Source organism: Stegostoma tigrinum, chromosome 7 (assembly GCF_030684315.1).
Source record: "Stegostoma tigrinum isolate sSteTig4 chromosome 7, sSteTig4.hap1, whole genome shotgun sequence".
NCBI classification, from domain to species: domain Eukaryota; kingdom Metazoa; phylum Chordata; class Chondrichthyes; order Orectolobiformes; family Stegostomatidae; genus Stegostoma; species Stegostoma tigrinum.
Window position 1 is genome coordinate 23,968,165 of NC_081360.1, and position 13,530 is coordinate 23,981,694.

At 40.2% G+C, this 13,530-nt stretch overlaps 1 protein-coding gene across 3 annotated transcripts in view; it reads left to right on the top strand.

The window, feature by feature from the left end:
• Positions 1–13,530, top strand: part of vps8 (VPS8 subunit of CORVET complex) — a 537,289-nt gene that overhangs the window by 137,920 nt on the left and 385,839 nt on the right. For all 3 annotated transcript variants that reach the window (XM_048534818.2, XM_059647115.1, XM_048534821.2), the window contains 2 exons: positions 1,068–1,124; positions 7,888–7,970. In XM_048534818.2, coding sequence (XP_048390775.1) covers positions 1,068–1,124; positions 7,888–7,970 — 140 coding nt within the window. The remainder of the gene's footprint in view (positions 1–1,067; positions 1,125–7,887; positions 7,971–13,530) is intronic.

Genomic DNA, 13,530 nt, shown 5'->3' on the forward strand with positions numbered 1-13,530 from the left:
AGAAAAGAAACCAAGAATTCTTTTATTCATTCACGGAATGAGGACAACACTGGTTAAGCAGCATTTATTGCCCATCCCTAATTGCCCAGAAGGCAGTTAAGAGTCAACTGCATTGTTGTAGGTCTGGAGTCACATGTAGGCCAGACCAGGTAAGGATAGCAGTTCCCTTCCCTGATGGACATTAGTGAATGAGATGGGATTTTCCTGACAATCAACAATGGATTAAAGGTCATCTTTAGATTCTTAATTCTAGATATTTATTCAATTCAAATTCCACCATCGGCCATGGCAGGATTTGAACCTGGGTTCCCAGAGCATTATCTGGGTCTCTGGATTCACAGTCCAGCAATAATACCACTAGGCCATCGCCTCCCCTGTTGTTAGAGCCATAAGATGAATCCTGTGTAGAAGTATGATGGCCCCAGCATGCATACCAGTCTGGCAAAAGCATGCAAGTCTTAGGGAATTTCTTAAGGGCTGAAGTGGAGTCATTTTATTGTGTTAAGGCTGGTGGTTTGTCCTTATGGATTTGCTCGATGAAGCGGAAGCACCCTTGGAGCACGTAGTGATGTTATAGTGGAGACAGAGATATTTGACAGCTCGGAGAGGCAAGTGGACAGCTGCTGTTGCTGCCAGGTCACCGCTCTGACTTCTGTTTCAACATTTAAACTGAAGGGAGAAAGTCAGAAATGTTTCTCTCAAGGCAGTATTTTTATGTATTTCTCTTCATTTACCTCACTACTGAAGGGAGCAGAGAATTCTGCCCTGTGTTTCTACAAGGCAGTTCAACTTTGCTTTGGTATCCCTGTGCTGTCAAGTACAAGGTATCATGGTTTGTGCCGAACATTTAATTTCTGTCGTTCAGCATGAAGCTCTGCTGTCCCATGACTTTGCTTAAGATGATTTGGCAATGGCAAAGATATGGAAGTGAAGCTACTCCCTCCACTTTCCTCCTTGTTTAAAGTGATATGTTGTCCATGGAAATGGAAGTAAAGATTTTAAAGTAACTTCTTAATTGGATGTCAAATTAACCAACTTCTAAAAAAATGTATGTTTTGTGTCTTTAGGTTCTTGAATTCCTGTGTAGTCCTGATGATGAATCTCGACATGCTGAGAGGCAACAGGTAAAATAACATTAATATACTAAATGTGTGAATTTTGGCTGCTGAATTTTGATTGCAGGAGAACAACTTGGCAATTCTAAATTCTATTGTGATTTCAAGTGTTTTTTTTATTGTACAAGTCAGATACCAGACTGAAATCAGGCTTGATAGATCATATTTTGTTTCTATTTCTTTTAGCAAGGTGTTTTTTTTGCTGGAACAAAAGCATGCAATATTGCATATTTGGGTCTTGTCAATGCAACAGAAGGATTTTTTTATATTCACTCATGGTGTGTTTTTAGATTAGATTCCCTACAGTGTGGAAACAGGCCCTTCGGCCCAACAAGTCCACACCGCCCCTTGCAGCATCCCACCCAGACCCATCCCCCTATAACCCACACACACCCCTGAACACTACGGGCAATTTAGCATGGCCAATCCACCTAGTCAGCACAACTTTGGACTGTGGAAGGAAACCGGAGCAACAGTGAAAGAATAGCGATGCATTTCCATGTCAGGATATTGAGTGGCTTAGAGGTGAATTTACAGGTGGTGGTGTTTGCGTGTATTTACTGCCCTTGTCATTCTAAATGGAAATGTTCATGGAGTTGGAAGGTGCTGCCTAAGGATCATTGACGAATTTGCAGCAGTGGTTCTTGTAGATAGTACACACTGCCGCTACTGAGCATTGGTGGTGGAGTGAGTGGATGCTTATGGATGTGGTGCCAATCAAGTGGGCTGCTGTGCCCTGGATGGTGTCCAAGTTGTTGAGTGTTGTTGATGCTGCACACATCCAGGCACGTGGGGAGTATTCTGTCACATTCCTGATTGTGCCTTGCAGGTGGTGGACAGGCTTTGGGGAGCCAGGAGTTGAGGTACTTAATGCAATATTTCTAGCCTCTGACCTGCTCTTTTAGCCACTGTGTTTATTGAGTGAGGCCAGTTGAGTTTCTGGTCAATAATAGCCCCCGGATGTTAACAGTAAGGTATTCAGAGATGGTAACGCCTTTGAACGTCAAATGGTTAGATCCATCTGTGGTTAGATCATCTCTTACTAGAGATGGCAGTTGCCTGGTATTTGTGTGGCAACCCAGCCTGGATTCGACCAGGTCTTGTTGCATTTAAACATGAACTGCTTCAATATCTGAGGAATCGTGAATTATACAATCATTGGCGAACATCCCCACTTCTGGTCTTGTGATGATAAAGCAGCTGAAGATGGTTGGGCCTAGAACACTGAATCGAGGAAGTCCTGCAGAGATGTTCTGGAGCTGAGATGACTGACTGCCATCACCCGCACCTATCTTCCTGTGTGCCAGTTATAACTCCTAGCAGCAGAGCATTTGCCCCGTGATACCCATTGATTCCAGCTTTATGAGGGCTCCTTGATGCCACACTCAGTCAAGTGCAGTCTTGTCATGAAGGGTTGTCACTCTCATCTCACCTCTGGAGTTCACCTCTTTTGTGAATGATCCAAGGATGTCAGGAGCAAACTAGCTGCCACTGAGCAGGTTATTGATGCGCATGTTTTGTTTGGCAGCACTGCTGGTGGCACCTTCCGTCACTTTACTGATGTTCAAGAGAAGACTATTGGGGCAGCAATTGGCTTGATTGCATTTGTCCTGCTTTTATGTACAGGACAATATCTGGGCAATTTTTCACATTGCTGAGTAGATGCCAGTGTTGTAACTGTACTGCAAGAGCTTGGCTACGGGAGGAGCAAGTTCTGGATCACAAATCTTCAGTGCTATCACCGGGATGTTGGAGGCCTTTGCAGTATCCAGTGTGTCCAACCATTTCTTGATTTCATGCAAAGTGAATTAAATTGCTAAAGACTGGCATCTATGATGCTGGATGCCAAAGGAGGAGGCCAATCACTTATTACTCTGACTGTGAATGCTTCAGCGTTATCATTTGTACTTGTGTGTTGAGCTCTTCCATTGTTGCGAGTGGGTATATTTGTGGAGTTTTCCCTTCCAATGAATTATTTAATTGTACACCACATTTATGACTGGATGTGGTTGGACTGCAGAGCTTAGATCCAATTTGTTGGTTGTGGGATTGCTTAGCTCTGCCTGTCACTTGCTGCTTATGCTGTTTAGCACATACTACTTTTGTTTGGTGGCTTCACTTCATTTTTAGGTATGCCTGGTGTGCTGCTCCTAGCATGCCCTCCTGCACTGTCCATTGAACCTTGATTGATCCCCTGACTTGATGGTAATGGTTGAGTGGGCGATATGAGATTGCAGATTGTGCTGGAGGACAGTTCCCACAGTGTCTTGTGGATGCCCAGTCTTGAGTTGCTAGATCTATTTGAAGTCTGTCCCCCTTAGCACAGTGATAGGGCCACACAACACGAATAGAGGGTATTCTCAATGTGAAGGTAGAACTTTATCTGGACAACGACTGCGAGGTTGTCACTATTGCTGTCACTGTCATGGGCAGATGCAAATGCAGTCAGCAGATTATGATGTCAAGTACGTTTTTCTCTTTTGTTGGCTCCCTCACCGTCTGCTGCAGACCCAGTCCAGCAGCTATGTCCTATATGACCTGACCAGCATGATCAGTAGTGCAACATTGAAATCTTCCATTCAGAGTGCTTTTAGCACCCTTGCCACCCTCCAAGTCTTTTTCAACATTGAGGAGTGTTGATTCATGAGCTGAGGGAGGACAGTACGTGTTAATCAGCAGGAGAGTTCCTTGCCCATGTTTAACTCCACGAAATTGGACTTTAAAGAGTCTGGTGTCAATATTGAGGACTCCCAGACCAACTCCCTCCCGACTGTATGTGACTGTGATGCCACCTCTGCTGATGGGATAGCACATATCCAGGGATGGTGATAGAGGTGTCCAGGACATTGTCTGTAAGATATAATTCTGTGAATATGACTACGTCAGACTGTTGCGTGAGTAGTCTGTGGGACAGCTCGACCAATTTTGCTACTAGCTCCCAGATGTTAGGAGGGAGGACTTTGCAGGGTCGACAGGGCCATTTCTGCTGTTACCTTTTCCAGTACACAGATCGATATCAGATGGTCCATTTGGTTCCCTGTCTTTGTTGAGACCTTGTAGCAATTAATGCAACTAAGTGGCTTGCTAGCCCACTTCAGAGAGCAGTTGAGAATTGCCCATATTGCTGGCGATCTGGAGTTGCATGTTGGTTAAACCAGGTGAGGATGGCAGATCTCCTTCGCTGAATGATGTTAGTGAACCAGATGGGTTTTTCTGACAATCGGCAATAGATTCATGATCATCAGTAGTTTCTTCATTCCAATTTTTCTCTGATGAATTCAAGTTCCACCATCTGCTGTGGCAGAATTTGAACTGTGTCACCTGAACATGAGCTGAGTTTCTAAATTCATAAGCTAGCAATAATACCACTAGGCCATTAGCTCCCCTTTTGTAATTACACAAAAGGAAATGAAGATCATTTGGCATATGCCAACTTCCATATATTGTGCACCTTTAAAGATTTAAAAACACAGGGTAAACATAATCCCATTAATCCTAAAAAATTCTTTATTAATCCTTAGTAGCATCTCCTTACGGTATTGTTACCGGAGAGAATCCAAGTCTCTATCATCTCTTTCGGCTTAATTTAACTGTGACTTCAGATCCTAGTCGTGAGAATCTGATCCTCTTCCTGTAGCCTTCACACACCTCTGTTTAAACTTTCTGATCTTCAAATAATCTCTTCTGCATTATACTCAAACACTTCTGGTCTGGAACTATTAATAAACCCCTTACTCTGAGGTAATTTATTTTTAACAATTTAAACTACCTTTTGTCTTTTCCAGCAGCAACTGTTTAGCACATCCATCTTCAACTCAGGATCCTTCTGAACTACATCAAACTGAAACTAAAACTGAAGGTTTTCTCTCCAATTATGAGTCTTTCCCCTAAATGTTAGAAAAAATTCACAGAATCTTCTATCAAAAAGCCATGCATATTATGTTCTGAGCTCTAATTGCTTGGAACCCCTTGCAAAAAAAAAGTTCCATTATTTTTTGCAGATTTTATCACTCAAGCAGTTTTGAAATAAAACCCCGTAGGTACAGAAATAACCACAAGATGACCTTTCACCCCCTTCAGACACACAAATCTCATGCGAGTAGTTCAAAATTGAAAACTCTAAACTAAAAAATATATTATATTAGAATATGTATAAATTCCACACCTTACATCACAATCCTGCGGATGGATTTGAATTCTTGACTGATCAATTTGGTCGAGATGCATTCAGCTGTGAACTGTTAGCTCCAGGCACTCTCAATACCTGATCGGTTAAGCCAAATGCTGAAATGTAGTATTTTAAAAAAAAAGGTCTATCTAATCTCAAGCAATGTCTGGAAAATATTTAAATATACAGGCACAAGATAATGGGAAATGTAATATGTGGCAGAAAAATGCTAAGACATAATTAACTGGTGTAAAAAGGCAGCTTAAATACAACAGAAAGGTAGAGGACAAGAACAAAACCTTCCTTATGCTTTAAATAAACAGAAAATGCTGGAAATACTTGACGTCGTGCATTTAGAAATAAAAACAGAGGTAATATTGTGGATCTGTGAAGCTGTTCAAAACCAAAAAAAACAGAAAAGGTGGTTGATTAATCAAGGACCAGATTAGTTTTTCAAAGATATCGGTAGGTAAAGCAGGTGTCAAGCCAAGTTTAAAAAAAAATCAATTGATGGTACTACTGGACGTGTGTGATTCTCAAATGAAAACTAGCTTGATGAGCCATTTTTTATAAAAAAATTCTTAATACGGTGATTGTTTGCTGACAGAAACCCACATGAGGTTGCAGAGATTCTTTGACCATAGAACAGAAGTTTATTACAGAAAAGATGAATTTTTTTAACAAGTGCACAATTAGCAAAATCAGAAAACAACAAAACAAAATTTTCAACCTTTTTCCTAATACCATCAATTTACAGCAATTCAACTCCAGTGAAATTAACCATCTGTATAAATCTTTACGTTCCACTTGCTCTCACCAGTTTATTTCCACTGAACTGTGGAGTTGGCTTGTACTGAGAAGAACTGAGAGCTCAAACTCTGTCAGCTTCTAATAAGCGATACATTTCTTGCCAAACTCTCCTGGGTTGAAAATTTCACAAGCAAAACTTTTTTTTAAACTGACGTGACTGTTTTCTCTAACTGTCGTGTATTCGTGTAAAGAGAGAAGCCAAGCTTGCTTCTCACCCCTGTTAGGTATCATCCAAAATGCCCTAAAAGCTTTCAGTCTCTGGGCTTCCTAAATTAAAATTAATATTTGATAATTTTGAATTGAAAACAAGCAAATGGCCTTCTGTGCTTACACTACCCTTTGAAAACCCCACAGAATAAACATCTCATTCCATTAACATTCGAGCGGGTTCCCAGTTATATTCTCTCTGATGAATATTGGGTTAGGTCATTATCCCATGAGGACTGTCTGACATTTTTCTATAAAAGAAAACTGTCACAAAAGTAAACAACATGCATATTCCTCAACTTTGAAATCCAAGCTCTGAAAATGACATATAAATCACACACCTAACATCTTCATAATGGCAGGTTGTACAAAAGCTGAGCCAAAGGTTTTAGGAAAGGGATCAGGTGTGGTAAAACAGTTTAGAAAAGGCATTCTGTATATGACCTTGGTCACTGAAAACACACGTGCCCATAATGCAGCCTAATTACTGTGCATAAGAGGCCAGAGCGAGAGAAAGAAATCTTCTTGGTGGGTAACGTGTTGCTGTGTTAGTTTTCTGTATAAGATTGGAGAAGTTTTCAGAGCTAAGAAGAGGGTGATGTTATGAAAAATATAATTTTAGTGAGATTTTACATTGGAGGCTTGAGAGATATGTATGGAGATCGTAGTTGACAGAGGACAGAAATAATGGGCGTATTGATAGGATGAAGCCAACAAAGTATGGCATGGGAGTGGTGAGATCATTGAATATTTGTAAGGTGGAAGTGGATTGATTCTTGCTTGGTGAGGAATAGATGAGAATATAGAGTTTGAAACACAGGTCATGCCAGGGCTGTCTTGATTGGCAGAGTAGGTTTGAAGGGCTGAATGGCCCATAACTTCTCCTAACTTATAGGAGTGTTGAGATATTGTGGCTAATCAGGAGAGCATTGGTAAAGCTAAAACTGGAAGTGGGAAAATCATAGCTGATGATTTCAACCGTCAGTGGGCTGATGCTGGGATGGAGTCAAGTGATGTGTTAAAATGGTGAAAGTGTGTGATCAATGTTAACAAGAGAAAACAAAACTCAGGACAAATGAATAAGCCAGCAGTGCTAATGCTTTATGCAGTTTAATAAAGTGGCTGGGGAGTGGAATGTGTTAAATATGATTTATTTTCTTTCATCCAGTATTTAGGTAGAAAAAGTTGTGCTTATCCAAGATGAAAAGACTAACAAACAGTCTACCAACATTGAGATAATGAAGAGTTAAAAGAGGTGGTGGAGATGTGGAGCTGGGTACCATGGATGTACAAATGGAAGTTGACCCCATGCGTTTTAATAAAGTTCACAGTAGACAGTATGTAGATGAGGAAATGGTGCGGTGCGTAGATAACTCATTGGAAGCTCCAGATATATGTCCTTAAAACAGGGGCCAGCTTGCATTTTTGGAAGATAATTTAAGCAGTCATGATAAAAAATGCTTTGAAAATGTGTAGAGCCAAAGGTAGATGATAGATAAAAGAATGTGTAAAGGTTGCAAAGACATAATCTGTAGATGGATTATTTATTTCCTTAATAAAAGCTTTTCTATTTTTGCTCCTTACTAGGTCCTTCTGGAGTTGCTTCAAGCTGGCGGAATTGTACAGTTTGATGAGAACAGACTGATCACAATGGCTGAGAAGGCTGCATTGTGAGTCGTGGTTTCAACTCAATTATAATCCTGCTTGTTAGACAAGAAAAGTTTTGAGATTAATCTTCTGCCTGTGATTGGTATTTTTGCTGTTAATGTGTTTGGTATTTTTACGCTTTTCAAATTCAGAAAAATAATTTTCTTGTAGTTCATTAGAAATAATTTGAGAACATGCCTTAGGTTCACTAATGAGGCACTTGTTTGCTGCATAAACACGGCATTACTTCAGAGAATGTACTGTGGTTTGATCAGAGATTTTTTAAAAATTGCCATTATTCATTCTTGCCTGTAACGCTTCTGAATGTTTTAGACTTTCAAACTTGACTGCATTGTCTGTTATGTCCCCTCTAGGGCAGTGTTAAATTAGAAGTTAGATTTTTCAATTTAACTTAATGTATGGACTCTAGTACTGAGTAGAACAGAGCACGGTTTTATTGAGTGTTATAATCACTACCTTGGTGACGTAGTCATTTGACATCCATACTTTGTTCCTCTGCAGTTGAAATAATAAATCACTGATTAAAGTTGGGGAGAATTGACTTCCAGTGCCTGCCACATTTTCTGCAGGAAATTTAATGTATGCTTAAAAGGCAAGAAATGGATCTACTGAGGATTACAGGCTAGTCAACTTAACCACAGTGGTGAGAAATTATTGCAAAAGATTGAGGGAACGGGATAAATCTTCATTTGAAAAGAGACATATTAATCAAAGACGGCCAACGTGGGGCTTTGTTAAAGTAGGATCATGTCAGATTAACATGATTGAATGTTTTTTGTGGACATAACAAAGAGAGTTAATGAGGGCAGTGCATGTGATGTGTAACTTCTATGCATTGTAACAGAGCACATGGTCAGGTCCCACACAGCAAACTGCTCACAAAACTCGAAGCCCGTGGATTTCAATGCAAGGTGACAATTTAGATCCAAAACTGGCTCAGAGGCAGAAAGCAAAGGATCATGCTCGATGAGTGAGTGTTTTTGTGATTGGGAAATTATTATCAGTGGGGCTCCACAGGGCTCAGTACTAGGTCCCTAAGATTTCTTGGCATATAGCAATGATTTAGAGGTGTACATAGGAATATGATTTAGACGTTTGGAAGTAATGTATAAATTGTCCTAATGGTTGAAGTTCTGGGTTGCATCTTGAACCCACAGCCATCTGACCCGAAGACCAAAGTGCCATCCCTGAGTCAGTGTTGCTTTTTGCATTTATTATTAATTAATATATTTTGTTTTTATCATTCCTTATTCCCAAATCATCTTGTATTGCTGCTGGCCTAGCAACATTTGCCCAGAATGCAATGAATAGATGGAAAGAATAATTAAGGATCATGAACTAAGGATCATTCTGGGTTAGGTGGGACCTGTACAGTAAGGACGGGTTGCACCTGAACCAGAATGGCACAAATATCCTGGGGGGGGAGGTTTGCACGAGCTATAGGGGATGGTTTAAACTAGATTGGCAGGGGTTGGGGAACCGGCTAGAGGAGGTTGGTGTTATCCAGGAAGATGTACGAGGAATTTTGAGGAAGTTGAAGATAGGTAAGGCCCCTGGGCCTGGTGGGATTTATCCAAAAATTCTATGGGAAGCGAGGGAAGAGATCGCAGGGCCTTTGGCGATGATCTTTTCGTCCTCGCTGTCCACAGGTATGGTGCCGGAAGATTGGAGAGAGGCAAGTACCATTCCCTTGTTCACAAAGGGGAATAGGGATAACCCCGGAAGTTACAGGCCAGTTACTCTTATGTAATTGCTGGGCAAATTGTTGGAAAGGGCTCTGAGAGATAGGATTAATGATCACTTGGAAAGGCACAGTTTGATTCATGATAGCATGGATTTGTGAGGGGTAGATCATGCCTCACAAACCTTATTGAATTCTTTGAAGAGGTGACCAAACACCTGGATGTGGTACACATGGATTTAAGTAAGGCGTTTGATAAGGTTCCTCATGGTAAGCTCATGTGGAAGGTAAGGAGGCATGGGATAGGGGTAAATGTGGCAGATTGGATTCAGAATTGGCTGACCCTGAGAAGACAAAGGGTGGTAGCGGATGGAAAATATTCAACATGGTGCTCACTTACGAGTGGTGTATCACAAGAATCTGTCCTGGGTCCTCTTCTATTTGTGATTTTTGGAAATGATTTGTATGAAGGAGTGGAAGGGTGGATTAGTACGTTTGCAGAAGATACGGAGGTGGATCGAGTTGTGGATAGTGTGGAAGGCTATTCTAGGCTACAAAGGGACAATAATAGGATGCAGAGCTGGGCTGAGAAGTGGCAGATGGAGTTTAACCCTGAAAAGTGTGAGGTGAATCATTTTGGAAGGACAAACTTGAAAGCAGAATACAGGGTTAACAGAAAGATTCTTGGCAGTGTGGAGGAGCAGAGGGATCTTGGGGTTCATGTCCACAGTTCCCTGAAAGCTGCCACCCAGGTGGATAGAGTTGTTAAGAAGGCGTATGGCGTGTTAGCTTTCATTAATAGAGGGATTGAATTCAAGAGCCGTGACGCTATGCTCCAGCTATACAAAAGCCTGGTTCGGCCACATCTGGAGTATTGTGTCCCGTTCTGGTCGCCTCATTACAGGAAGGATGTGGAAGCGTCGGAAAACGTGCAGAGATTTATCAGGATGTTGCCTGGAATGGAGGGCATGTCTCACGAGGGAAGGTTTACAGAGCTAGGGCATTTCTCTTTCGAGGGACGAAGGATGAGAGGTGACTTGATATAGGTGTACAAAATGATCAGAGGTTTAGATAGAGTGAACTGCCAGAGATTTATTCCTAGGATGGAGGTAGCTATTATGAAGGAGCATTGTTTTAAAGTGAGTGGAGGTAGATATAGGGGAGATGTCAGAGGTAGGTTCTTTACTCAGAGAGTGGTCGGGGCATGGAATGCATTGCCGGAGAAGGTAGTGGTGTCGGCCTCATTAGGGTCATTTAAGCGGCTATTAGATAGGCATATGGATGATAGTATAAGTTAGGAGAGGAGGCCAGATAGACCTTAGGATTAGGGTAAAAGTTCGGCACAACATCGTGGGCCAAAGGGCCTGTACTGTGCTGTACTATTCTGTGTTCTATGAACCGTTGAACTATTTCTTTAAGCTGGGTCTATTCTAGTAATCAAATGGGATGCTAACCCCTCTTCTCTAATTTCTCATCTTTTACTTTGTATGTTGAATGCAGGGTTTTGTGTTTTCGCATGCCTTCCTTTTGAACTTTAAACTGAGATCGTAATGGGATTGTTATTTAACACAACAGTGTAGACATATTTAAAGTGCATATGTGAAATCTCAAGTGTGGTTTTCATGTACTAACCTTTAACGGTACTAGTTGGTGACTGGTATTTCATAAAGGCAGGTAAGTCCACATTGTTTTTGTAAGTATACAGTTGCAAAGAACTAATAACGGTATAAGCCCTCATCTTGCAAGTGTCCATTGATGTCATTTGTGTCATGTAGTTTTGTTTAACTCTCAGGCTCAATATCCAATATCAGAGTCCCACATCAACATAGTCATTCAATGACCATGCTAAATAAGGTGAGCCAATATTGGGCTAAATACATGAGTTTCTGTAACCTATTTACACTGAACAAATTTATTAATACCTTGCCTTTGAAATTCACAAAGAAGCACCACAGTGAAGTGTAATGAGTTGACTGATTTTCACTAAATAACATTTACTAAAATATTTTCCAATGCCTTCTTTAAAAAAAAGTCCTGAGTTTTTAATTTAACTGAATACCAAGGACAGAATCTTGACAGTTTGCAGAATAAATGGTAATGTGGTAGGGCCAATTTTATGAAGGAATAAATTCTGCTTGGCTATTTGAGACAACATCTCATGTAAATTAGTTCCAGTTGAAATTGGATGTGTTGGCAACACACACACTACTTAATAATCACCCTGTTTATGCAGCAATTATTACTAGCTTGTCCCACTTACGCTGTGACATTTTTGAAAACTGTCTGTTGTCTGCATTGAAGACTTTTACTAATTGCTGTTCAACGAGAATAAACCCAGATTATTCCCCTGCCAAGAAAATGTGCCTTTTTTTTTGTTGTGTCCAAAAATAATTGAGAATGAACAGATATGTCAAAAACACAATGAGTCATTCAGTTTGTAATTATCCTTTAGATCAGTTCTGCTTTAGATCTGAGAAGTAACCCTGAAGCCCACATTATGATTTGGTAGAAACTCCATCACCTTGTAAGGACTCTTGTGCTCCTTTCGACACCCCTGTAATTAATCTGGTCAGAAACTTACTTATTTAGGAATTTGTCAGAAAGTTTGACAAACTTTTTGCTTAACAGAGCTAGGGATACGTTTGTTCCTACTGTTCCGTTTATTCTTTTTTTAAAATAAAGGTCTGAGTATGGAAAGCAAAAGCAAAATGTTCTACAATCTGAAACCAAACAGTAAATGTTGGAAACGCAATAAGAGGCCAGGTTAGATTTCTGGGGAAATAACAGAGATAATAATTCGGGTTCATGAGTTTTGTCAGAATGAAAATAAATCAGAAATTTACAGTTTCTAAGCAACTGTTTTTTTCTGGGTAGCCAAGTTAATTTAAAAGTCTGTATAAGCCATTTCTCTTGCACATAAATATGTGGCTAAAACAATGCGATCATCATTGACAAAATCATTAAAAACTTGAAGAAAATTGAAGACTGTTTGGAATATATCTTAGAACTTCTGTTACCAAATCTTCTGAATTAATTCACCCTTCATTCCTACTTCAAGGGGCCGTACTTACTCCCTCCTCTTCCTGGTATTCCTCATCTCATTCCATTCAGGTTTATTACATTTCCAACTCCTATTGCAGTTTGCGATTCTCTTCCTCACCTCTCTTCACCTTTCACCATTTCACAGAGCCAGATTTCAACATGCTTAATTCCTAGCTGATAACTTAATTCTTCAAAGCATCAATTTTTTCATTGTTTCTCATGGAAGAGTATGTTTTAACTCTCAGTGATAATAAGGAAGTAGATAGATTCCATTGCAAAAATGTGACTGCTTTGGGAAGACATGGTCGTTGCTCAAATGGAGGAAAAACAATGATTTGGATGTTACTTATCAGTTGGTTTAATTTCAAGTCCTTATTTTGTGAAGGTATCCACCAGAAAAAGAAAATGGATTGGCCCATAATTACTTCCATTTGGCAAAGTACATATTTGTATTTTCCAACATGCTTATTACAGCTGTTATTCTTTGCTGAAAAACAATACCTTTCTATTAGTAAGAAATAAAAACACCTTTACAGACTTTTGCTAGCGTGTGGAAGACTCTGTCTTTATTGTTAAGGCATAGTTCTCATTTTACTACAAAACCATCAGGAGACAGCATTTAGGATAAATGACTCCTGGAGAAAATCTGTTTAGGTGTGGACATAGTGGGACGAACCTGAGGTTTCCTGAAGAATTTTTCTCTTCTTGGTATTACCTAGCCTTGCTCTGAGTAAGTGTCAGATTGGCTTAATGATGGAGTTCCTGCTGTCAGCATGTTATAGGTTCAGGCTGCACTGCAGCAGATATATTTACACATAAGTACAGCACTAAGAAACTGT